This window comes from Talpa europaea (assembly GCF_964194135.1).
Source record: "Talpa europaea genome assembly, chromosome: 13".
Taxonomy (NCBI): Eukaryota; Metazoa; Chordata; class Mammalia; order Eulipotyphla; family Talpidae; genus Talpa; species Talpa europaea.
This window is the reverse complement of record NC_140080.1, coordinates 5,821,530-5,848,842: the sequence shown is the minus strand read 5'-3', so window position 1 is coordinate 5,848,842 and position 27,313 is coordinate 5,821,530. Positions and strand designations below refer to the sequence as shown.

Genomic DNA, 27,313 nt, shown 5'->3' with positions numbered 1-27,313 from the left:
GCTTAAAAACCAGGTTTATAGTGAATTGAAATCCAAGAGTAGAGACTAGGCTTTCAAATATGTTTGAATTTGTAATTTTGTTGGTTTGCCATTAATTTGTCATGCCTGGGGAATGCCTTCGAGTAAACAGAGTCCAGCTGACAGGTGTCTGCTACATTCTCTCTTCCTTAGAAATCCCAAGGAAGCTTTTTGACTGGACACTGACATGTGGACCCAAAGGAAAAAGATGGCCAACCTATATATTCAAGCCTCTAAATAAGCTAGAGGAGCTCATTTCATTTTAGGATTGGGTGGATTCTCTCACAGCAAATCAGGTAATTTACCTGATATGGTAACAGACTACTTGTCTAAACAAAAACCATTTTTAAATACTTACATCCACTGGCATATTTGAAAGTGCTTCATACTCATTGGGGTGGACAATAGTTATTGTGTATGTTGCCTTTTTGTTGGGCTCATCAAAGCAGGGGAAGGTCTTCCTGGCGTCTGTTGGTTCATGATCGGTGGCTGCTATGCTCCTTAGAAACAAACACAAACACGAAATACATGTTACCTCTTCTGACATCCCCGAGGTAGCTATTGCTAGAGGGAAATGATCAACTCTGCAATTAGAATGGTTGCATTTCTCAAAATGAGTTTCTCTCTAGAAAACTCTCACACAGTGGTCAAAGTCTTTTTCCAGAAAGTCTAGGTTAACAATTCAATGAAAGTCTAGAGACAGAGTCAACTATTTTATATCAATATTCACATATTTCGGTGCCATAATTAAAAATGCAAACTGCAAATGAGCAAAATAAAGGCAATGATGAGCTATCATACTCTTCAGCCCAAAGCTCTTGTGCAACAAGCAGATAAACACCAAGCCAAACGAATGGGCTGGTTTCCAGTTGTCTTTCTGGACAGGAGCAGCTGTGCCCTGTCACTGAGCAGAGGAGTATCTCCAGCGTTCCCAGGTCCTAATACACTTTCTTTCTTATTTCTCTTACACCCGAAACCAAACCCCCAGTTTCGTTTCCCTGTGAAGAGTCCTGTGGGTAATCTCCTGGTGAAATAACCTTTGGCCAGGTTTGCAGTCCACTTCTGACAAGAAACAGCAGTGCTCTTTATGGCTCTAAGTAGTTAAATGTTAATGTTTAATGTGTCCATCATTGGAAAGTAGAGATAATTTTCTGATTATTCAGAAGCAATAGGTATATACTTATCACATATAGTCATATCACAGTGAGATAGTATTATTGCCCATTTGATCATAAGAAGAGTAAGAAAATAAAAAGGATAAAAGATTGGAAGAGTGAAGAAATGTTGATATATTATCACTAATAATTTGTATAAGGAAAACACTTTGTCTTTCAGATTCTTAGGGACTAAGGAAGACACACATCTTAAAGAACACCAAGATAAAAAAATTCCATCATTCATCCACACAACAGATAGTTACTGGACCCCATACTGACCTTCCTTCCTAACACCACACACCACACTCTCACACAGCACATACACAGCACACAAACACACCAGGCATTTTCCCAGGTGCTAAGAGAATAGCAAAGGTTAAATGAATCAATAAGTGAGAGTGATGAGAACTACATAGAAAGAAAAACAGGGGAAGGTGCAGAGTAACCCAGGGCAAGTGTGAGCAGCTTCACACAGAGTCATCAGAGACAGTCTCTTGGCGTGGGTTATGGTTTGGTGAGGTCTGACTGATAAAAGTTAGATAGGAGAGGATGAAGGGAAGTAGGTTCTAGTAGAGGGAAGAGGAACTTCCTGTTCCTTAAAGCGGAAAAGATCTTGATGTGATTGAGGACCTGAACAGTGTCCACTGTGGTCAGGGAGCCCAGAGGTTCAGGGAAAGTGGTGTTTGGCAAAGTTGGAGGCCATGGTAAGAGTTGATGTGTACTGTAGTTCCAGGATGTATTAAATAAGTTAATTCTAAGAAGTAATAAGACACAGGGGAATATCCACTCACAGGAAATTACAATATATTTTTTAAACTCCTCTAAAATTTTCCTTAAAAAATAGATAATAAAATTCCTCCTAGATATAAAAGTTACTGGTTTAAAACTTAGCTAAGAAAGTTAAGGCTATTAAATGAATTGAGTAGAAATTAAGCCATAAGTGTGCCTGCCTTTTAGGAGAATATTGGCTGATAGATGGAACTTTCTGAGATTGGGAAAAAAAAAAAAAACACAACCCAACTATGTCTTGATAGACATATCGATAACAAAGATGTGTGCCTTTATCAAAATTCACTGATCTGTGCCCATTAGATTTGTGCATTTCATGTACATTAATTTTACCTAAAAATAACTATCAATAAGTATTATCAATAAGTAGGTTTGTATTTTTGAAGTGGTATGGGTTAGCAATTCAGAAACAACACTCTCTGTCTTCTAGGCCTGAGCAAATGATTTAAAAAAAAAAAAAAAGTGGGGATAATGGAGGCAGGTTCCTCACTGTTAGGGAAGACAGTTTCAAATCTGTATAGGGGGAGACTAGAACACACCCATGGCAGGCTCAGTATAGATTCAACAACCTTTCAGATGGATCAAAGTACACAGAGAAACATTCCCTTTCACGTCTACTGAGCTGGGCTAGAGGCAATGACAAGCTTGCAACAATGAGCACTAATTGTTCCCAGATGGTGATTTCTAAATACCACTCTCCACTAAAAGGACTACTTCCTTAGAGAAGTGGCTGATACCAGTGCTGAGTCAAGAAAAGTCCAAGGTGATTCTGGAACAGCTTGCTATGCCAGAAAAAAGTTCTCATGGAATCAAGGGATCAAGTTGAAGGGACATAGAAGCCCACTTGAGGGGACCAGCATTTGCCAAATCTGGGGTAACTGAGATGCCAACATAAATAGTGGGGCCATAATCCATTGTATAAAGGAAGACTCTGAGTTCTGACGGATAAAAATATGAATAAATAAGTGAGGGAAGAGGGAAAGCTCTTCTTTATGGGAGATTGTCTACTAAATAATTTCAGGAGGCATGATGGACTTAAGAAAATCATCAGTGGATACAAAAACTAGCAGCTGAAAGTTGGGTAAGGGAAGGAATTTTTGCATAGTGTCAAAGTTTACGTTCAAAGAGAAAATGATGACTTCCCCAAAGGATTCCACCTTAAGCAAATGACCAAAATGAGTATCATCAACAATATTACAAACCAACAAGAGGTGTCTCCCAAGGCGATTCCCTAAGAAGAGCATAGAACCTCATCTAGGAAATGCCTCATAAAGACTCTACCTGGCTTTTTTTTTTAAGATTTATTTATTTATTTATACAAGCACTGGGTACAGTCAGAAGTGCGGGAGGGTGAGAGAATTCACCAGAGCCAGAGCGGGGAGCAGAGCAGGCAGACTGACAAAATACACTGCTGAGGGGAGCAGCGGGTGGCAGGAGAAGTCTGCCGCACCATGCCCTTGCCCGGCAGCCGGGATCGAACTGGCGCTGCAGAGGCTGCAGGCAGCTTCGCAACCCAGCGCTCAACCGCTGCGCCACAGGGGAGGGCCTCTACCTGGCATTTTTAAATCATGAGGAAAGTCAGCCAAAAGAAAATTGAGGGACAATCTCAGAATCACTGACTTGTACTATTAGATCATTATAATAGATCAGTGTTAACTTGCTCTAATACTGTGGTTATGTGAGAGAATGTGCCTGTATATTAGACAAGCACTTCATGAAAGGAGGTAAAGGGGAAAACATTTCAATGTATTTTAAAAATAGAAACATAGGAGACAGAGCTAAGAGACATGGAGGGTTAGGCAGAAGGAGACAGGAAAAGAGGACAAAATGTGAACAATTAGTGAACATGGGCAAAGTGTTTCTAGAAGTTCCTGTGCTGTTTGTACTATTCCTTATAACTTTTCTATAAATTTGAAATTATTTCAAAGTAAAAAATTACCCTCCCAAAGCTTCAGCCAAAACTTTGTCAGTGATTACTGATTAGTTTTAGTGATAACATTTGAATTGCAAATATATCCAAGTATAAATTTAAAGGAACGTGGACACTTTCCCAGGCTAATAAGGCTTTATAACAAGCTCCAACTCCATGCTTAGTCAGATGCCTATTTCTTCTGAATTCTTCCGGCTTCTGATTTCTTCCAGAGGCAGAGGAAATGGAAAAATCACTCCCTGTAAGAATGTTTCAGCTTAGTCACACCTCAGAAATAAGCCTGTTTACTAATTTGGGAACATGAGAAAGAGTGTATGAGGAGGCGGGAGGCGGAGGGGTAGAGGGGTAGCCACTGGGTAGGCTTTTCAAATACTGTTTCAGTCTCTATTGTCTGCTAGAGTTTCTACGTCTAAGCACCCAGAAAAGTGGCTCTGAGTTTGCACTTGGAAATGGGACAGAACCACTGAGCTGGACACGCCTACTGGGTGTGTTAGGGCCACTCCAATGGTCCTCCCAGCAAGTCCTCCCAGCAAGTTCATCAAAGCAAGTTCAACTTGATTCCAGTGAACTGAACCCCCCTCGTGCAGTAAAGTGACTTTCACCAGCCAGAAGAGCTGCAAAATGGGTACAGTTTTGTTTCTTTAAGTGCAACATGATTTGGGGGGAAAACCCTTTTCTAAGAGTAAACATTTCCAGATCCTAATCTCACTTCAGTCCCTGAGTGTGATCTTGCACAAGACACAGGACTTCCTGAGTCATCATCCGAGCACTTCGGGCCGCACAAGTTCTGCGGGAGTATGAATGGATAGGGGACAGTAGTAATGTATTTAAAATTTTCTTGAAAAGCTCCCAATGGGATTAGGATATGCCTCTTTCTATTTTTTTTTTTTTAAACTCTGGAAGAATTCGCTGTGCTTTCTGAGATAGCACCTTCCACACACTGCAGACTTCAAAATGCATTCATTAGGTACTAAGACAAAATGACTTGGTGTGTAAATTGAGGCAATCTAAGGACTTTTTAAAAATAGTAATTTGTTATGTTTCTCATGGACTCCTCAATAAATCAAAAGTTACTCCTTACATATGCTAAATTCCATCTGAAGTCACTAAGGTTTTCTAAATAAGCCCAGGTTTGAGAGAAAGGTATATGAGCTAGCAGTACAATAGAGTTTTAAATCACAACTTCCGTGGGGAGATTTCCTTCAGTGGTTAAAGCTTCCTCTTTTTTAAAATCAGATGAATAGTGTTGCAAATAATGGGGAAAGCCTGGCTAATAGCACAATCTATTCAAGAGAGGCTCTTGAGGATGACCTGAGTAATTACAACGCAGGCAAAAGTGCTGAGGTGACCACTTCTCCATAAGGGCCTCTTGTCTCCACGTTAATAAGTCACTAGATAGGCACATTAAATGTATAATTCTCTGTGGCTTATTAATTTACAAAAGAAAGAATCCCTCTGATGTCTCAGAGCATATCAGGTCAAGATGACTTTAGGGGAAGCTGGACAGGAGGGCATTTTATAAGTCACAGCCCAGCTCATTCTGAATCAACTTAAAAAAACAAAACAAAATGAGTTGATTATCTCATAAATCATCCGGCATGCTGCTTCCAGTGAAGACACGCAGCCATGTTCAGCGATTTAATAATGTAAGCCAGTAAAATAAACAGGTCTGGGTGAAATCCTTAAACAAAGGGCTGCTGAGGACAGGAGGCAGCCTCAGTTGTCAAGTCAGTGCAGTTAAGTAAGGGGTTCCTGAACTATTTGGGGGGTTAAGCAGTGCAAGACAACCCCCAGATCATTCAGATCCCAGCTTACTTTCATGGTAGTTTGAAGATTTATTTATTTATTTACACAAGCACTGGGTACAGTCAGAAGCGCAGGAGGGTGAGAGGATTCACCAGAGACAGAGAGGTGAGCAGAGCAGGCAGACTGACAAAATACACTGCTGAGGGGAGCAGTGGGCTGCAGGAGAGGTCTGTGCACCATGTGGAACCCTCGCCAGAGGCCGGGGATTGAACCGGTGCTGCAGAGGCTGCGGGCCGCTTCGCTGCCCCGCGCTCAGCTGTTGCACCACCAGGGGAGGCCCCATGGCAGTTTAAATGAACCAGTTAACCATTTATTTAACTTTTCTTTCCCAATTGCTTTCTTTCTATGTAGAAGACATCCAAGGTCAAGTAAAATTTCTGGTAATTTTCTTGCATCCCAAATAAAGGTAATTACAAAGTTATAAGTAAACAGACCCCAACCCCTCCCCACTGACTCTATTCTTTACTGGCAATGAGTACACAGGTGGCTCAGCTCAGGATCTAAGAACACAATAAAACTGACACACACCTGGAATTTCAAGATCAAGGCTACACATGAGTGTACACATGCATGAATGGGACATTGTGATATACACACACCCTTAACGGATATCATCCCGCGGGTTACTTTTCTGTCACTTAACTCCTGAATCTCTATCATGAGCCTTCACCTGCTGCTTCAGACATCTTTCTCCAAATGCCCATAAGATATTGCTCCCAGATTCCTAACACTGAACTCATGACCTCCCCCTCTAAACAAGTTTCTTTTCTTTTATATCTAATGTCAATGTAAAGGCTCTCAGATCAGACACCTGGGGTGTTCTACACCCATAACTTGAACTCAATGCTTTCCGATAGTCAACCGATCTGCAAACCCTGACTTCCTCTACCTCAGCTCCAAACTCTTGTCTCCATTGTGCCATTGTCCATCTGTCCTGAAATCACTGCCCTAGCTGATCTTCACCTTCTAATTCTGGGATCACTAATTCTGCAGTATCTCCCATCTACACATGTGTGGATTTAGCTCTTTTTGTCACCAATCCCTATCCACCATATGAATCTTTCCTTCACAAACGTGGCCATGAGCTATCCTTTTTTCTCTCTCTTATGTGTTTCCCAAAGTTTTCTCTAAGTCAGCCTCTTCATGAGAACCTCTCCTACAAATGGTTCTTTTCTTCCCACTCTGATTTTCTTAATGCCTTTCCTTCTCCTGCCTTTACCTTCTCTGTTGCCTAGTGAAATCCCACCACAATATAAAAATTCAGCCTCAATCAGCGCCATGTTGTGGGCACCCAGAAAACCCAAACTAGGAGGTATCTGTCCTGCTTTGAAAAATTTTTGTTGTAATTCCTGTCCATTCCAAAGATTCTCAGACCTTACAGTATGAAAACTCTATCCTAAATTAAAAAGAAAAAGATTTAACCAATTCATCTTCTCTTCAGCAACCGGGAGCAAGAGAGCCAAGGAAACGTCCATCCTGATTGAGTGGGCAGGTAGAGCTGTCATTGGTGGGAGTTAGTCTCCTTCCTGGCCATGGGTTAACAATGCAGGTGATCCCAGCAAGGGCTGGGATATTCATAGTGTGAGAACCTACAGGAAAGTGTTTCTATATATTCTATACATTCATTCCATATCTGATTGTTTGCCCTGTGCTAGGCAGTGAACAAGAGACACACAGCCCTACCATTGGGGACCACAGAACATTCCACAGTCACACGTTGAAAACCATCATAATCTGTCAGTGTCCTTGAGATTCCTAATGGACATGACCACATAAAAGTCTCTGAAAAGTCCCACCACTAAAACAAAAAACATCATTGTGTATTTAGCATTATTGCTCAAACTGATTGGCCACAGAATACCTCCCCTGCTTTTTCATTCTGGCAATATCTATTAATATCCCAACAACCAGAACCCTGGGGAACATACTTTGGGAAATGCTGTGTAAGAGAAATTCAAATGCTTTGAAGAAAATGCTAAACCTTAGAGAGAAGAAATGACATTCTTTGGAGAGGAAGCGGACCCAGAAGAAAACAACCAGAAATCTCACAGAACATGTTGACAGAGGGCACGGCAGGTTGGTGATGGGGGCTAGGAAACACTTCAAAGTTTCCAGTCTTCTTAATTAGTTTTCTTCAGATCCCCAAGGAACAGACCAGACAGTAGGAAAAGTGACTTGGAGTCTCTGAAACTTTCTCTGAAAGTTTCTTTGAAAGTTTCTCCTCCTATCCTCCCTACAACACTGACCTTAGCAAGATGCCAAGGGTAATAGGCTAGAAAATCCAGCCTCCATTTTCTGCAGCTCTCTTCCTGCCTCTGATTTCTGAGGCAAATGAGTCTGGACAGTTGTCTCCTCTCTCTGAAGGTCAAGTCCTCCCTGTATATGTAGAAACCCAGTCATTCTGATTCCTGCTGAGCACAGGCAGGGTTACTGGGCATTGTGATTCCCACATTAAATCTGTAACTGCTAACTATGGATCCTGGAGCTGAATTTTACTCGCAGGCAGAAAACACAACTTTGTCTGCATGCTCAACACATGTTGCTGTGATGGTGTTTGCAGCGGTAAGAGCACCAAACACAACCAAGCTGACTCTATGCCATGAAAGCATGAACCAGTTGCAGAGACCCGTCTTGCGATAGATGGATGAGGGCCCCAGAGACCTGATTTGCCAAAAGTGAATTACAGGCTTGAAAAAAACCAATGCACAGTCCTGCTGTCATTTACTATCTCCTCACCCACAATTAAGACACCGAGTTTCCAAATGTCAGCTCTCAAGTGTATATTTTATGATTAAATTAGCCGGTAGGGTTAAATCCAAAGAATCAGAGTAGATAATCTATTTCTAGTATATAATGCTTTTTAAGCTTATAAACTATCACTTCAAAGTTTGGACTTGTTTTCACTTTACACTAATGAATTTTTAACATGTCTTGAAGGTAGAGTCTTCAGGATATCCATTTTACCTTTTCCTCTATCAGGTAGCAAATACTTAAGTCAACCATTTTATCATTAGAGAGGTTCAGAGAAATAGGTAGTTTCATTCATTTTGCTGGTAGAAAAGTCCTCTGGGACATACTTTTTGTTTTGTTTTGTTTTTTAAAGATTTATTTTTATTTATTTATACATCACTGGGTACAGTCAGAAGTGTGGGAGGGTAAGAGAATTCACCAGAGCCAGAGCGGGGAGCAGAGCAGGAAGAAGGACCAAAGTACACTGCTGAGGGGAGCAGCAGGCGGCAGGAGAGGTCTGCGCGCCATGTGGGCCCCTCCTCTGGTGGCCGGGGAGCAGCCAGGGATTGAACTGGCACTGCAGAGGCTGCGGGCAGCTTCTCAACCCAGTGCTCAGCCTCTGCGCCACCGGGTAGGCCCTGGGACATACTTTTTGAAAGTCAGTGTGGAGACACACATGCATGCGTGTATATTGTTCATTCATACATTATTTTTGTCAATCTCCTAGGAATTTTCCTATAGAAACATTAGAAAATGTTATACATAGTTTATTATGCATAGTTTATTATAAAACTATGTATAATAGTATTATATAGTATTATATACTGTAGTATTATAGTATTATATAGTATTATAGTATTATATACTATAGAATTATATACTATAATAATATAAGATAGTATTATTATACTATATATTACATTATTATAGCATAGTAATAGTGTAAAAGCATTTTTGCAATGTTTAAGGGTAGAAAAATAGAAGCAACTTAACCATCCAAGTGTCAAGGAAAATTTGAATAAATTACAATGTATTCAGACAATGAACTGTCTTGTACCTTTCAGATCATTGGTGCAAGAATATCAAGTGACATGTTGGAGACTGAAACATTGTAAAAGCAATACTAGGTGCAGCATAATAATGCCATGTTTATCTGTCTCCAGGAAAAATACCAGAAGAATACCTGCCTACATATAATAATGACTATATTTGAATGATGGCCTTATAGATGGATCTTTTCTCATAATTTTCTCTATTTTCCAAGTTATCTGCAATAAATGTGTATTGTTTCTGAAATAAACAAAATGTCACCACTTCTTGATATGTTTGTATCCTCTAACCCGGCCACTCTATTTTTAGGACTATGTCCTAACCTAAGGATATAACAGATACACACTTAAACATGAATTTACAGTTGTGTTTTTTTCTGACTTTGTTTATAATAAGAAAATACTAGAAGCAATTCTGCTGTCCACTATTAGAAAACTGTTTTTTAGGTCCTCCCTGGTGGCGCAGCGGTTGAGCGCTGGGTTGCGAAGCTGCCCACAGCCTCTGCGGCGCCGTTTCGATCCCCGGCTGCTCCCCGGCCACCGGAGGAGGGTCCCACATGGCGCGCAGACCTCTCCTGCCGCCCGCTGCTCCCTCAGCAGTGTACTTCGGTCCTCTGCCTGCTCTGCTCCCCACTCTGGCTCTGGTGTATTCTCTCACCCTCCCGCGCTTCTGACTGTACCCAGTGCTTGTATAAATAAATAAATAAATAAATAAATCTTTAAAAAAAAAAAACGAAAACTGTTTTTTAGAAATAAAGTACACTCATCCAATGAAATATTGTACAATCTTTAAAATCATGATCTTGAAGATATTTAAGAGTGGGAGAAAATGGGGCCTCCCTGGTGGCATAGGCGGTTGAGTGTTGCACTGTCCGCAGCCTCTGCAGCGCGGGTTCGATCCTGGCCGGCTGCCGAGATACCCACATGGCTCAGCAGACCTCTCCTGTCTCTCCAACTGCTCCCCTCAGCAGTGTATTTCAGTAGATCTGCCTGCTCTGCTCCCCACTCTGTCTCTGGTGACTCCTCTCACGCCTGCACCTCTGGCCTACACCCCATTTCTCATATGCATAAATAACTAAATCTTTAACAAAAGAAAAATACTAGATATGCATGAACATGTTAACGGGGTGGTTACCACTGGATGGTGAAATTCATGGGGTTTTTTTGAATTTCCTTTCTATAGTTATCAAAGCTTTCAACATTTAAAATCGTTATAAATATGAAAATACGTAAACAGCAAAGAAATTTGTTTTATAGCTAGTGATATTAAGATATAGGTCTCTGGGAGAGTGTTCCCTCCAAGTATTTTTTTTGCAAACTGTCCCTTCAACTCAGTTGCCGACTTTGTCACACAGTCATCTAGGGATATGAACTATTTACTTTAGTCTCTGGGTCTCTCTTACAAACCATGGCAATAATTGGACTACAAGGTTTGCTTGGCTCTGAAAGGTATTAGAACAACCCAAGACAGGGGTAGTCCCTGAGCTGGCTCAAGACATGTTTGTGAACTGTGATGCCAGACTTGTTAATTGGTTACCTGTTCAGAATCTGTGTAAGCAAAGTTCAAAGTAATTTCAAATTCAGTGACATCTTAGGTGTAGCCTGAGATCCTACACCACACCTCTAGTGCGAGAGGTCTCCAAGTGCATTGACAGACTTTCTGCCTTTAATGTACCTCCAGGAACAGTCTCAGATTGATAGTCAAGGCAAATAACCATAGCTGCATATGAATATTTGCATTTATATATATATACTTACATATATGGACACTTGCACTGACACACATATATATATATATGCATATCTATTTGGCAATTGTGGGGAGGAAAATATTATTTTAAAGATTTATTTATTTATGCATACAAGACCTGGGGTATAGGCCAGAGGCACGGGGTGGGGGTGTGTGAGAGGATTCACCAGAGACAGAGTGGGGAACAGAACAGGCAGATTAAGTAAAATACACTGCTGATGGGAGCAGCAGGTGAGACAGGTGAAGTCTGCTGCACCATGTGGGTCAGCTCCCTGGCTAGGCTACTCGAATTCATGCTGCAGAGGCTGCGGATAGCTTCATAGTGCTGTATTTAACTCCTTGCGCCACCAGGGAGGCCCAGGAAAAATATTTTTTATGCCCTTAACTTTTTAATATAATGTTCTATGTTGTAAAAGGTTTAGCATTATTCTTGCATATTGAACAATGGGCAATAAGCCCAAAGATTTATCCATGTGTGTGGACTCAGTGAGTATTTATTGAAAGCTTATGTGTAAAACCTGGTTCTGGCCATAGGAAATAAGAAAGAAGAGGCTGGTCTTCCTTCTCAGATAAAGGCACAAAGTCAGCTTCGTGGAGTTTGTACAATCTTTCAACATCACTTCTCCAACAAAACAGACAAAATTATAATTGACATCTACTTACTTTCACTTAAATTTAGTGACATCATGTACAAAGTTCAGCTTACAACAGTCATCTAGCCCAAGACTATCACTGGTGAAATTTACTAAGTACCTATATCTTAGATATCTGAAAAGTTTATGTAAAAGTGAAGGCTAGGGCCTCCCAGGTGGCGCAGTGGTTGAGCGCTGGGTTGCGAAGCTGCCCGCGGCCTCTGCGGCGCCTGTTCGATCCCCGGCTGCTCCCTGGCCACGGGAGGAGGGTCCCACATGGCGCGCAGACCTCTCCTGCCGCCCGCTGCTCCCCTCAGCAGTGTCCTTCGGTCCTTCTGCCTGCTCTGCTCCCCGATCTGGCTCTGGTGAATTCTCTCACCCTCCCGCGCTTCTGACTGTACCCAGTGCATGTATAAACAAAACAAACAAGCAAACAAATAAATAAAACGCCTCTATTAAAAAAAAAAAGACTGTTTTAAAAGTGAAGGCTAGAATGCAGTACATTATATTTTTCCTGATTAAAAAAAAAAACTTACACTGATTTTATTCACTCCATGCAACTCATTGAATCCTTTCAACTTTTATGCTAGTCTTTCAAAAGAGAACAGGGGCCTCCCCGGTGGCACAGCAAGTTGAGCAGCCTCTGCAGCCTCTGCAGCACTGGTTCAATTCCTGGCTGGCCAGGGAGATTCTCACATGACGCGGCAGACCTCTCTTGTCTCACCCACTGCTCCCTTCAGCAGTGCTTTTGGTCAGTCTGTCTGTTCTGCTCCCCACTCTGTCTCTGGTGAGTCCTCTCACCCCCCGCACATCTGGCCTGTACCCCGGTTCTTGTATAAATAAATAAATCTTTAAAAAAAAAAAGAAAACTTCAAAAGAAAACAGGGCAAGAATATCTGCTTCCCAGATGAATAGGCAGAATAGAAACCAAGTTTAGATAAAGATCAGATCAACAACAAAAAGAAAATAAAAGGTGGAAAATGAAAAGGAAAGGAAAAGAAATGCAAAGCAAATCTGTGAGCTTAGGAGAGGTAGAGCAGAAAGCTTACTTGGTTTGTCCATCCTCCACGTAGGTCGTTCTGTAAAAGCCCACAAGGGAGCCATTCAGCCAACCCGCAAACTCCAGCGTCAGGAGGTAGGGGCCCTGGCCGTCGTTGGGCAGAAGCTCCTCTCCCGCGTCGACCACCACGTACTCCAGTTTTTTGTACTCGAAGCACCCCTTGACTTGCACCTGCTCCCCGGAGGGCCTCTTCAGCACTGGGAGCTTGGTGACCCTGGTCTCCCGGATGTGCAGCCACAGGTGCTTGGTGGGCTTGCTCACGTTGATGGAGATGGTCACCACACCTGTGTAGGTGTCTTCCTCCAGCTGGGGCTTCACCTCCAAGTCGTAGTGCACCGGGTTGATGAAGTCCGGCAGCCTGAAGTGTTTCCAGGCTCCACTGTCATCTTCACTGGCAGGACAGACCCCCAGATCCTGCGGCGGGCTCTCGCTGGGAGTGCTGCCAGGAGGGCTGCCAGTAGGTGGAGGAATCGTGTCCTGCCCGGAGTTTTGGGGGCATGACCTGGTCAAGCCCACGGAAAGTCCTACTATTAGTCCCACACCCACCACGACTCCACAGATAATCGCCACATGTTTTGTTTTAATGCAGTATCTCTTAGCGTGGGCTTCCTCCTCAAAGTTCATTTTTGTTGCTAAAGTCAAATGGCACACATAAAAAAAGGATGTTAAATTTAACTAACTAACGTCAGCAGACTTCCTTCTCCAATTGGAAGGAATTCCCTGATTTGGCAGCCTGTGCGATTTTCCCACACCTCTGCTCGAGCTCTCTCTCTCTCTCTCTCTCCCCCTCTAACTCCTGCCGTCTTGCCCTCTCCTTCCCATTCCCACCAGCCACTGGATGGAGGCAGAAGGGAGGGGGCGGGTAAGGATTCCAGCAGAGGAGTGGGGATGGGGAAGCGGGCTGGCAGGAATACTGCCACCGCTCCCCTTATAAACACGGCATCCCCACCCGGCCCACCCCTCCTGGAGCGAGTTAAATATAAAACAGGGCTTAGCTTATCAGCCAGCTGGAGGAGGATCCTCTGCCAGTGCTCGGTCAGCAGCTTTCAGGGAGCCAGCGCTTGGGAAGAGGTGTGCTTTCCCTAGGAAAACTCCGCCTTGGCCACCGGCTTCTTCCTGTTGTACTCACAAGCTCGCCCAGCCAAAAGGCTGATTGAATTTCAGTCACTTCGCTTGCTGAGCACACGCTTTGCTTTTTTCACTCCTTTCCCCTCACGTTATGTAAACACTCAGATTCTGCCTTTTGCCCGTGGTAACCTGGCGTTGGATGCTCAGCGGTGTATACGTTCAAGGCCCACTTACACCCCGAGTGAACGTTAGGGGAGTCAGTGAAGCAGCAGAGCACAGCCAGGCGGGCTCACGCCGGTCTTGCTGGTGCTGGAGGAAGGAGAGAGGGAGACATGAAGACAGTCACCCCGGCAACAGGGGAGTCGAAAGGCAGAAGAAGAAAAGAGAGAGACAGAGGGGGAAGCATTGAAAGGTCCTACTCGCCAGGAAGACAAACGTGGTAGATAAATGTACAGGTCAGATAACTGAGTTCCATAAACTTGTCTCTGCAGTTTGCCTCCCAGCAAGCTTGTGATTAGACTTTGCTGTGACCTCAGCGCAGCAGGTTCCAGATGAAGAAGTCGGTCTGTAGGGAGACCCATTGTCTGCCCAGACCTGCTGCTTCTGAATGGCAAGGTTGCTGGGGTGGGGTGGGGGGCGGAGGGCGGGGGTGTTATAGTAATGACCTCCGTGTTTATGAGTAGCTGAAAGGTAGACCCCCAAAGCCATCTCTAATAGTAGCAATACCGTAACAACTATTCAAAAATTTGGAGAGCTTTCTTTTTTTAATTCACATATTCTGTATTATTATGATTTTATTTTATTTAAAATTTATTTTTATATTCCCCACACAATTGCACCCTTCTTATTTTGACCCCAATCCCTCTTATTTTGACCCCGTATTTGCACCCCCCCCCCCAACAGAGTGTCTCTGGTTCATAGTTGTTTGTTGATTTTGATTTTTTTCTTTCTCATAGTTATTCTTTTTCCTGGTCCCTTATTTAGGTTTTCTAGATTCCTGCTATGAGTGAGACCATCCGGGATTTTTCTTTTTCTTTCTGGCTTATTTCGCTGAGCATGATCCCTTCCAGCGCCATCCATGTCGCTGCAAATGGCATGAGTTTATCTGGAGAGCTTTCTTAACAGCAGGCACAATGCTAAGTACTGCTAGAGGTTTTCACTTAAATCTCCCCGGTCCTAACAGGTTGGTGAGATTACGGCTCTCACTTTTGAAGTGGGAAGACTGTCATGGAAAGAGGTGATATTGTTGGGGTTTGTAGAGTCGCGGGTCCTGGGGTTCACTCTGTGTCACCAGAGCTCCCGTTTTAGTGGCACGTGGCGAGTTTCCCAGGCGAGATTCTCCACGAGACAGAGACGTTAGTTATATTTAAAGAACAGGTTTGTTAGGGAAAGGGAAAGACAGGGGCAGGTTTTGCTAAGAGAAGCCTGCGGGGCTGCAGGCGGGCGGCCTTGAGGAGCGCGGCCTCCGCGGAGGGAGGTCAGTGAAGAGAAGGCCCCGCTGCAGGTCACGGGCGGGCAGGAGGCTGCTGCCCTGTGGAGGAGAGGGTTGGTGAGAAGAAGCACCTGCATAGTCACAGGCGGGCAGTGGGAGTGCTGCCCCAGCCTGTGCAGAGACTGCGCTGATACAGTCTCCTTCTGTTTGGGAGGGCTCACTCCTCTGTGGAGTGGCGTGTTTGTTGCTGATTTGGGGTAACAGGCAAAACCAGGAAGGGACCAGAGATTCCAGGGTGGGCCCAATCTCTGTTTCTTTCCCCTCAGGCCTGTGCTCCACTCCCTGTAGCATCTGATCCTGCTTGGGTCTCATGCATTGTGATAAGGCATTGGTGCCTAAGGGTCACGACCCCTGCAGCTGGGTTAATGGTCCTGTTATTCCCCTCGACCCCCTGAGTCAGGCTTTAGTCTTGTGAGGCCTCCTTTCCAGTTTTTCTAGTCTTGTCCTCCATCGGTACCATTTGCCCAAGGTCACACAATCAGCAAATAGCAGAATGGGTGTTGAACCCACGTTGTCTGAGCCAAAGTCCTTCTAACCACTGCAGGACAGTACTGCTATTGTCTGAAGAAGCCATATGTGTAAGAGTTAATGAACTATAAAAAACTTGGTTAATATTTCTCAAAGTGCAATTTGTGGATATTAGTAGATATACTTGTGGACCTGGCAATGCTGGGAGAGATACAGTGAAGAATATTCTTGTAGACTCTCTGTTGGCCTAGGGGTTAAGTCTCACTGCTATCACTGCTGCAGCCTGAGCTCCATTCCCCGCCAGGGAGCTGACCCACATGGCGCAGCAGACCTCTCCTGTCTCACTCGCTGCTCCCCTCAGCAGTCTATTTCAGTAAATCCACCTGTTCTATTCCCCACTCTGTCTCTGCTGAATGCTCTCACTTCCCACACCTCTGGCCTGCACCCCAGTTCTTCTATGCAAAAATAAATAAATATTTTTTTTTTTAAAAAAAAGAATGTTCTTGCACTCTTAATTCTTCCATTTGTTCAGAGACCCCAGGGGGTAATGCTCATGGACACTCTGCCAAGCAAGATCTAGTGTGGAGTAAATGCTACTGACCTCTATGAGTTCATCCTCTTGGTGGGTGTCTGGCCCAAAAAAAAAGACACTGGCAAGATGGATGCAGAAAAGACATGTAGTTATTTCCTGTGACAAGAAAAGGAGACTAATGTTTCCAAAGAAACTGTCTCCTAGATGGGACAGTGAAGTTATATGGCATCTTTCTTAGTGTGGGAGAGGGGCCTCAGATATGTCATTTTCCCCAGTCTTGGAATCTTTGGGTACATATCTTGAGCCAGGAGATCTGCAAAAACCATACTATCAGGAAATAGTATGACGTATACTCAATTCTTAACTCATCTAGCTTTTATTTGTGGTCAAGAAATTTGTATGCAAGTTACCTATGCCTGAGAACACTGGCCAACAGGAAAATTCCATCACTTTGACTAATGCTGTGCTCACATTGTTAGGGGGAAAGGATGTCCTGCACTAATCCCATGCAGGCTTTGTGGACCCCACCCCCACTCCAGACCAAAGCCATCAGGACATTGGGAAAGACACATCCCGTCACCACCAAAGGGAAGGTGGCTGGGACCTGAGGGTGGAGTGAAGCAGCCAGGTTGGGTATAAAAACCAAACATGTGGGCCTTGGGGGCTCACTATCGCTCGCTTCCTGGCTTCAGGGCTCCTGGCTGGCAGCCAGCTCTCAGAGCGCCATTTTGGGATTCCTGATCGGCGGATCGGGTAGGACTCATTTAAAACTTTGTCTCCCACTTTTCTCCCTGAGCTGTACATTTTCTCATTTCCCCTTCTCTTGTAAATAAACCTTTTATGAACTTTTCACGTGTGCCTGCAGCAGAGCATTGATAAGTCCTTTTAAGCACATGGGTGAGGACCCACAGTCAGGCACCCTGTTTTGTATCGGGGCTGCCCTATAACAACATCTCTACATTTAGTTGAGGAGAGAGCCTTCTGGCGAGGTAACTTTTGAGGGACTTGTGTTCCATGGAACACATTCTAAGACAGGCTATTTATTTCTAAATTATAAACTAAACAAACAATACAAATGATCCTGAAACAAAAGTCCATTTTATTCTGTGCATTTCTATTGCTTTCTCATAAAAAAGTAGTAGGAGAAGTAGAAACTAAAGGAAAGAGGATATATTTTTCTCAATTACATGTTCATCTTGAATTTATTAATTGCACATTCTGAAGCAATTCTTAATATTTTTAATCCTAGTATGTTTATTTATTTTTTTAAATAATAAATTTTATTTTTATATTCCCCATACAATGCAACCCCCCCATTCTGACCCCAATCCCTCCCCTCCCGCCCCCCACCCTCCAAAAAGTGTCTCTGGTTCATAGTTTTTTGTTGATTTTGATTTTTCACTTTCTTATAGTTATTCATTTTCCTGGTCCCTTATTTAAGTTCTCTAGATTCCTGCTATGAGTGAGACCATTCTGTATTTTCCTTTTTCTTTCTGGCTTATTTCGCTGAGCTGATCCCTTCCAGCGCCATCCATGTTGCTGCAAATTGCATATGTTTATCTTTTTTGAATGCTGAGTAATATTCCATGGTGTATATGTACCACATCTTCTTGATCCAGTCATCTATTTTTGGGCATTTGGGTTGTTTCCAAAGCTTAGCTATTGTAAATAGTGCTGCTATCAACATAGGGGTGCAGGTGTTCTTTGGAATTGATGTTTCTGTGTCCTTTGGGTAAATACCTAGGAGTGGAATTGCTGGATCCTATGGAAGCTCTATGTTTAGTAGGTCCAGAAATCTCCACACAGCTTTCCACAGTGGTTGGACCAGTTTGCACTCCCACCAACAGTGCAGAAGAGTTCCTTTTTCTCCACATCCTTGGCAACATTTGTTGTTGCTAGTTTTTTTAATATGTGCCATTCTCACTGGTGTAAGATGGTATCTCATGGTAGTTTTGATTTGCATTTCCCTGATTACAAGTGATGTTGAACATTTTTTCATAGGCCTGTTGGCCATTTGCATTTCCTCTTCAGAGAAGTTTCTTTTTAGCTCTTCTGCCCATTTTTTCACTGGATTATTTTCTTTGTTGTTGTTGAGTCTCATCAGCTCTTTGCAGATTTTTGTGATCAGTCCTTTATCATTAGTGTTGGGTGCAAAAATGTTCTCCCAGTTGGTGGGGTTTCTCTTTGTTTTTGTTATTGTCTCTTTTGCTGTGCAGAAGCTCTTTAATTTGATGTAGTCCCAGCTGTTTATCTTTGCCTTCACTATCACTGCTTTGGGTGATGTGTCTATAAAGATGTCTTTGATGTGCATGTCAAGTAGTGTTTCGCCTATATTTCCTTCTATGTATTTTATGGTTTCAGGTCTTATGTCTAGTTCTTTAATCCATTTTGAGTTAATTTTTGTGTATGGTATGAGGTAGTGGTCAAGCTTCATTCTTTTGCATGTAGCGACCCAGGTTTCCCAGCACCATTTATTGAACAAACTTTCTTTGCTCCAATGCATAGTTTTTGCTCCTTTGTCAAAGATTAGTTGACCATAAATCTGTGGGTTTATTTCTGGATTTTCTATTTGATTCCATTGGTCTGTATGTCTGTTCTTGTTCCAATACCATGCAGTTTTGATGATTATGGCTTTGTAGTATAGTTTGAAGTCTGGGAGTGTGATGCCTCCATTCCCTTCTTTTTTTTTTCAGGAGAGCTTTGGCTATTTGGGGTTTTTGGCGATTCCATATGAATTTCATCAATAATTGTTCTATTTCTTTGAAGAATGACATTGAAAGTTTGATTGGAATAGCATTGAATCTGTATATTAATCCTAGTATGTTTAAATTTGGCGAATCAACTTCCTGAATTTTAGCTCTTGACACCCCCTTTTTATTGAAAAAAATCATTGGACATTTCAGTAAATGTTTAATGAGTGAAATACTTTGAAGTGTTTCTCATAAAGGAAAGAAGAAATGTGCAACACATTTATTTCATCAAAAATGAAAAGTATTTGGAAGAATGTATATATAAAATTATGTTACTAATGAGATAATTTTTTAAAAAATCTCTGCTAAGGGAAATACAAGTGAAACCCTTATAGTTAACCTCATCTCGAGCAACAATAATTTTGGTAGCAGGCCCTATGCTTGGGCAGGGGTGAACAAAGAAGGCAACAGACCTTTGGTGTAGAGTATCCTGAATTCAAGGATATTGAGGAGGGTCACCTGCTCAAAAATATCCCTCCTCTTCTGTGGGTCTGCTAATCCTAAGTGGCCTGTTTGGCCACTATTTTTGTTACATATGGTTCTGCATTTCTACACAAGGTCAGAACTTCCCAATCATATGTGAGCCTGACCCTACAAGGTACCTTTCAAATCAATCAAGAGCAGAAAGCTTGATGACCCTGGGAAGGGTATACATCACTTGAGGTATGACCTGGAATGCCCGGGGAGCTGTTGACTGATATATTACAAGGGTCTCCAGAAGCTGATCAGTGGAATGTCTTGATAAGATTGAAGCCATGGGGGGGTGGGTGGGAACTAGAGTTTGATTTCAATTTCAATACTGAGTCATCCAGCAGATGAGAAGTGCCTGGAGGGAAGACTCACAACCCCTGATACTATAGATGACAGAGCACATTTTCCATTCTTACGCCCCCTTTTCTCTTTGTCTTCCTTCTCCACGCAACTGATGCTGTATGATTATTCTAAGAATAAAAAGGCCAGGATCTTGCTCTTTCGGCAGCACCCTGCATTGTGTAGCCTGCTCCATGACTCCCATTTATCAGTGTGGTGTTGCCTAAGCAACATCCCTCTGTCTGAAACTCCATCATATCGGATTTATTAGTTAAATGAGTTTTTTTTAATATTATTTTAATTACTTTTTTTGCAGTTTCTTTCAAAAATAAAACTTACAACCCCCTTGTAATTTCTTTTCTTAATTTATTATTTTATTTTATATATATTTTTACATCATTTTTCATTTTTGCACAATGTATGCATTTTCATCTTGGTTATAGTCCCCATACAATTCCCACCCCCCCACCCCATTTTGATACTACTCCCTCCTAATTATAATAAAGTAAAAATCAAAATCAACAAGCAACTATAAACCAGAGACACACTACAGTTAAATGAGTTTTTTGTTAGAAGAAACAAAATACCTTTAAACCATCTATGTAGTGTGCATGTGTGTGTAAATCTGCATATGTGCACACCTGTGGAAGTGTGTATATCTTGAGTTTATGGCCCAATTCTAACTGTAGCATCTTATTAGTACCAAGCCCTATGAACTGCCTGAACTCAATATTAGGGGTTGGCTGAAGGGCTAGGAGGAAAATGTGCAGTCAGATGAGTGTCAGTAGCAGTCAGAATGTGTATTAAACACACCTAGGGTGAACATATTTGGGATTAATAAATATAAAGCGGATCTCCACATGCAAAAAAATGAAGCTGGACTGTTATAGGACAGGGAGAGGGGCAGCCCAAACCCCGCAAACCTGCCTATTCTAAATGGGTTCTGCCATCCGCCGCATCAACACAAAACATATGAGACTTTAATGGGAAGGAACTTTAATACAACTAGTAAACAATACAGGAAAGGCAAATAATCTAGTTTCTAAATCAAGCACCCAAAGTTACCCGTCCCCTCGTGGGTAAAAGTCCATCCAAATGGGATTGGCCCAGAGCAAGGCCCCAAGGCCTGCCCCAAGTCTAAAGCATCTTCCAGTGGGGACCCACAGCAAAGGGTCAGAAACAAGCAGACAAGCCTGGAAGGAAAAGAGCAAAATCAACATCAAGATAAAAGCTGCCATTGTCACCTCCCCACGGGTCTCCCCCACATCTGTGTCACCCTGTCCACGACCAAAAGACAAGCGCAGTTTCTTCACGTGTCTCTAGGCTCCATGTGCCTCCTCCAGGTCTCCTTCTGCCTCCATCCTGCTTCCTTCCTCAGTCTCTTCTGCAGCTTCTCCTCTTCCTGCTCAGCTCCACCCTTCCTTGGGTGGGGCAGGGAACGTGGAACCTCCCCCTTTCCTGGGGACCACCCTGTTACAGGACCACTACCTCTCACCATGCACAAAAATCAACTCAAAATGAATAAAAGAACTGGACATAAGACCTGAAACCATAAAATATATAAAAGAAAATATAGGTAAAACACTACAAGACATACATCTCAGAAACATCTTTAAAGACTCATCACCCAAAGCAGTGATAGTGAAGGCAAAGATAAACACCTGGGATTACATCAAACTGAAAAGCTTCTGTACAGCAAAAGAGACATTAACCAAAACAGAGAGACACCCCTCTGATTGGGAAAAAATCTTTGCCCTCCATTCAACTGATAAGGGATTGATCACAAAGATATACAAAGAACTGACACAACTCAACAAAAATAAAATAAACAATCCAGTCAAGAAATGGGCAGAAGAACTTAAAAGACATTTCTCCAAAGAGGAAATGTAAATGGCCAACAAGCATATGAAAAAATGTCCCACATCCCTTATAATCAGGGAAGTGCAATCAAAACCACAGTGAGATAGCACCTTACACCAGTCAGAATGGCACATATCAAAAAAAAAGCAACAACAAATGTTGGCGAGGATGTGATGAAAAAGGAACTCTCCTACATTGCTGGTGGGAGTGCAAACTGGTCCAACCACTGTGGAAATCTGTCTGGAGGTTCCTTAGTCTAGTATAAATGGAGCTACCATACGACCTGGCAATTCCACTCCTAGGGATCTACCCAAAGGACAGAACCATTGATTCAAAAGAACACCTGTACACCCGTGTTTATTGCAGCACTATTTACAATAGGTAAAACCTGGAAACAACCCAAATGCCCAAAAATAGATGACTGGATCAAGAAGATGTGGTACATATACACCATGGAATATTATTCAGCGATCAAAAAAGATAAACTCATGCCATTCGCAGCAACATGGATAGAGATAGAAGGAATGATGCTCAGTGAAATAAGCCAGAAGGAAAAAGAAAAATATCAGAAGGTTTCACTTATAACAGGAATATAGAGGAACCAAATAAGACATCAGTGTAAAAAAAAATAATAATAACAGTACAAAACACAACAAAGCAAAAACAGACAATTATAAACCAGAGACATCTTGCAGGGGAGGAGGAGGGAGAGGGGTGGGAGGGAGGGAGGACACAGGGGACTGTGGTGATGGTGCAGGGGTACCTTGGGGAAGGAGATTCTATGGGGACTCAATCTGAGGGGGTGGGGAGAAGCAAATATTGTCTAAAAAAATGAAAAAAATGATAAATGTTGGGCCTCCTCTGATGGTGCAGCAGTTGAGCATTGGGCTGCGAAGCTGCCTGCAGCCTCTGCAGCACTGGTTCCATCCCTGACCAGCCGGCGAGGATCCCACATGGCACGGCAGACCTCTCCTGCCATGCCTGCTGCTCCCCTCAGCAGTGTATTTCATCAGTCTGTTCTGGTCCCTGCTCTGTCTCTGGTGAATCCTCTCACCCTCCCACGCATCTGGCCTGTACCCCGGTTCTTGTATAAATAAATAAAATCTTTTTTTAAAAAAAACAAACTAAGACTCCATAAAATAATACGTTTGTCTTCTCTAGTCCATGTGGTTCCAGGTTAATTTCGGAATTCTTCCATGGGTTTTTGGGATACATAGACTGTGCGCAGAAAAAGGCCACCACCCATGGGCACCAGGACTTCACAAGTCACAGACAGAACCATGGTCCTATTACTCATTTGAAGGGCTCTGGGGGAAGTAGTTCACTCCAGCTGCTCCTCAAAAGTGTGTATGGGACACTATTCATTCATTCTTTCCATCATCCAACAAATATATGTTGAATTAATACATATGTGCTGTTCAACAAATATTTACTCAACAAGGAATTATAAGATAAATTTTAAATTATGGACATTAAAAAAATGAGTCTACCAGAAGAGTAGGGGGCGGAGGGGAAAAGTGGGGAGAGGGCGCAATGGACTGTGGTGGAGGATTGTGGGTGCCTTGGTGGTGGGTGTGGTGTGGTTAACAACTCCTGAAGAGCGCCTCCCCAGTGGCGCAGCAGGTTCGGTGCAGCACTGTGAAGCTGTCCGCAGCCTCTGCAGCGCGGGTTCAATTCCTGGCCAGCCCATGAGATACCCACATGGCGCAGCAGACCTCTCCTGTCTCCCCCGCTGCTCCCCTCAGCAGTGTATTTCGTCAGTCTGCTTGTTCTGTTCCCCGCTCTGTCTCTGGTGAATCTCCTCACCCTTCCGCACCTCTGGCCTGTACCCCAGCTCTTGTATAAAGAAATAAAAAGTCCTTAAAAAAAAAAACAAAACGCCTGAAGAGGTGTGAACCTATGCCTCTAAATCATATGTAGTGTTGTAAATCAATGTTACTTCAACACAAAATAATACAATTGAAAATAAATAAATAAAAAGGCATTGATTGTAAACCAAACAAGCACATAATAAAAAATAAATCAAAACCAAACTATAATAAATAAATGAAATATTAGTAATTACTCTTAAACACGTCTGTCACCCCCTGCTTTATTCTTAGCATGTAGAAGCTTTGAAAATACTCATAAAAGCTAATAACAGCGGGGCCTCCCTGGTAGTGCAAGGGGTTAAGTGCAGCACTATGAAGCTATGAGCAGCCACCACAGCACAAGTTCAAACCCCGGCCAGGGAGGTGGCCCACATGGCTCAGCAGACCTCTCCTGACTCGCCCACTTCTCCCCTCTGCAGTGTATTTCAGTTAATCTGCCTGTTCTGTTCCCCACTCTGTCTCTGGTGGATTCTCTCACCCCCACACTTCTGGCCTGTACCCCAGTTCTTGTATGCATAAATAAATCTTTTTTTTTTTTTTAAAAAAAAAAGCTAACAACAAAGAACTAAAGGATTTATCATTCCTACAATTTTAAACTGTTGTGTTGGATTCCCTGATGTGTAATAATAACATCGGGATAAAGCAGCAGGATATCAGGAGAAAGTGGCAGAATATTGAGACATCCGGAGAAAAATAATAGCAATAAACAGTCTAGATTTTTGTTGTTCTAAGAGTTTCAAAATTACATGGTTTTTCCAGGGAGCTAAATGGCTCTGCATTCAAAGAGAGTTTTAAACTTCCTAAAATGCTTAATTCATACATTTCCTTTCAGCCTTTAGAGTGTCAAAATTCTTGGCAATATTTTCTTGATTCTCTTCTATCTGTTGAAGTTTGCACAAATAATGTTGGTCTTTTACTCCAAAAAGAGTCCTAGTAAAGTATGCTAGCAATTTTTGATCACGTTCCCCACAAAAGTACCGCTAGATCCATGCTCCACCTTAAGTAATCTTAACTTCTTTTCCAAAGGGGAAGAACTGTAGTTTTCCAATTTTTATTTATTAGCATTGGCTGCTTGGTTTGCAATATTCTTTATTCCTATATTACTTTTTCTTTATGACTACATTAATTTTTAGTAAAGTTGTCTTTAATTTTTGTTTTCCTGGTAAGGAAGAAAAGGTCGTTTGGTAGGAAGATGACTCTGGATGATTGAGGGTGAGTCCTAAACGCAATCACAAGTGTTCTTATAAAAGGGAGGTAGAGGGCCTCCCTGGTGGTGCAAGGGGTTAAGCACTGCACTATGAAGCAATCCACAGCCTCTGCAGCACGAGTTCGATTCCCGGTCGGCCAGGAAGCAAACCACATGGCGCAGCAGACCTCTCCTGACTTGCTCACTGCTCCCCTCAGGAGTGTATTTCAGTCAGTCTGCCTGTTCTGTTCCCCACTCTGTCTCTGGTGAGACAGCCCCCGCATCTCTGGCCTGTACCCCAGCTCTTGTATGCATGCATAAGTAAACCTTTAAAAAATAAAAAAATAAAAAAAATAAAAGGGAGCCAGAGAGATATTTGGCACGCCAATGATGTGAAGACACGACAGAGAGACACATGAAGACATTGGCCTTAGTGATGAAATGGATGCACCCACAAGCCAAGGAACACTGGGGAGTGGCATTGTCTTTGGTGGTGAGTTAGCATGTTAGCATGTCTATCTATGTTCACCTCCTCCCTTTTGGTTTATTTAGCAGATATAGTGCAAAAAAGACCCCAAAAAGGAGAAAGAGAGGAAGAATTGGAGAAGGAGAAAATAGAGGTAAAATGCTATACCATTTGCTGCTCAACTTTTTATAGAGCTTGAAGGGTATATCCAAGGCAAAGTGCCTTCTCTCTTCACACATGTTTAAAAACTATTCAGTGTAGGGCCTCTGTGGTGGCGCAGGCAGTTAAGCGCAGCGCTGTGAAGCTGTCCACAGCCTCTGCAGCACCGGTTCAACACCTGCCGGCCTCGGAGCAACCCCCATGGCACAGCGGACCTCTCCTGTCTTGCCCGCTGCTCCCCTCAGCAGTGTATTTAGTCAGTCTGCCTGTTCTGTTCCTCGCTCTGTCTGTGGTGAATCTTCTCACCCTCCTGTGCATCTGGCCTGTGCCCCGGCTCTTGTATAAATAAAAAAAAAAAATCTTTAAAAAAAAATTTATAGTGTTAAAAAAAATATTCAGTGTAAAAATAAATAGAAAATAAAAATAAAAACTACTGAGTGTCTAGTTCATGCTTACTTTTCATCATGGCTGCTCTGGATATTTATTTAAACTTGATTTTTACTGGAATGCATCCAGTGATGCTGGGAGTTCATTAGGACTGCTGCTGACACACAATGCATGTGGCCTCCAAATCCAGTAGAAGGAATTTTGTTCTATTTATGACCGGTCCAGACTTCTCCATGAATAACTTTATGTTTTAGTCACATTATGGGCCACATAAATCTTTGTGGCTAGCCTGGGCAACAAATCACATTCACAATAATGTTTCTAAGAAATGTGTACTACAAGAACCAACACATAAAGTGTACTTATTTATCTGGTCCCCGAGTCTATCAGCATCCTGGGGAGCTCCCCCTCCCCAGCACCATGGCTATTGAGTCACATGGCTATTGCATTAGATTTTTGGTCCCTAGTGCCCTGTGGGTGCTCCTACAGGCTTGGGTGCTAGAATCATTTTTGTAATCTAGGTGATGTAAGTACAGTGTAGCCAATTAGTTGAACAGTGACTAAAATAGTAAAAGAACAAAATAAGAATGAGAAGCATGAGGTGTGATGTGAAGGGACTGCTAGTCTTCAAATAAGTCATAGATTTGAGAATTTGAGTGAGTCAGATGATGATTTTCACTTTCCTGATGATTGATGCTTCGTGTCTCGAGGACAGCATCACAGACAGTTGCTTTTCTCTAGTAACTCAGTCTCAATACTGCTGATTCAAACACAACAGTGCCTGTACATGGCAATAATATGCAGAGAGTTATCTAACCGTTTTATCAGTCTGACTTGTGGAGACATCCAGATTACAACTATAAAGGATAAAATTGCATTTGAAGTCCAAGGGCACTTTTTGCTTATTGGCAGTGACTGGCTAATTATTCACAAAGCATATTCTCTTTTCCTTCTGGGCTCACGTTTTCCATGCTTGGTAGTGAAAACATCAATCATTTTGGCAGCTGGAATGCGGAGAAGTGACATAATCTCAGACCAAACCGTGTGTGATCCTGTGCTATCTCCACCTTGGGCTGACAACTTCATGTGGGCACCCAGGGATACCCATCAAGTATTTGTCCTTCTCCTTCTGAGTTATTCCACTTAGCATCATCACCTCCAGTTTCCATCCATGTTGTCACAAATGGCAAGATTTCATCTTTTCTTTTTTTAAAGGCTGAGTACATTATCATGTGATCAAAATAAAAGCACATGTCAAGTTAAAAATAAATTTTATATTTTTTCATACTATCAAAATGTGAGCTTTATGCTTTCAACACATCTTCATTTGCACCAGCACATCT

The 27,313-nt window shown here is 42.6% G+C and overlaps 1 protein-coding gene across 1 annotated transcript in view; it reads right to left on the bottom strand.

Moving 5' to 3' along the window:
- Positions 1-13,545, bottom strand: part of ENPEP (glutamyl aminopeptidase) — a gene marked incomplete at its 5' end in the record, with an annotated part of 63,961 nt that extends 50,416 nt beyond the window's left edge. Inside the window, 2 exons of the mRNA XM_084252351.1 lie at positions 377-518; positions 12,911-13,545. Coding sequence (XP_084108477.1) covers positions 377-518; positions 12,911-13,545 — 777 coding nt within the window. The remainder of the gene's footprint in view (positions 1-376; positions 519-12,910) is intronic.
- Between the last annotated feature and the right edge of the window lie 13,768 nt (positions 13,546-27,313).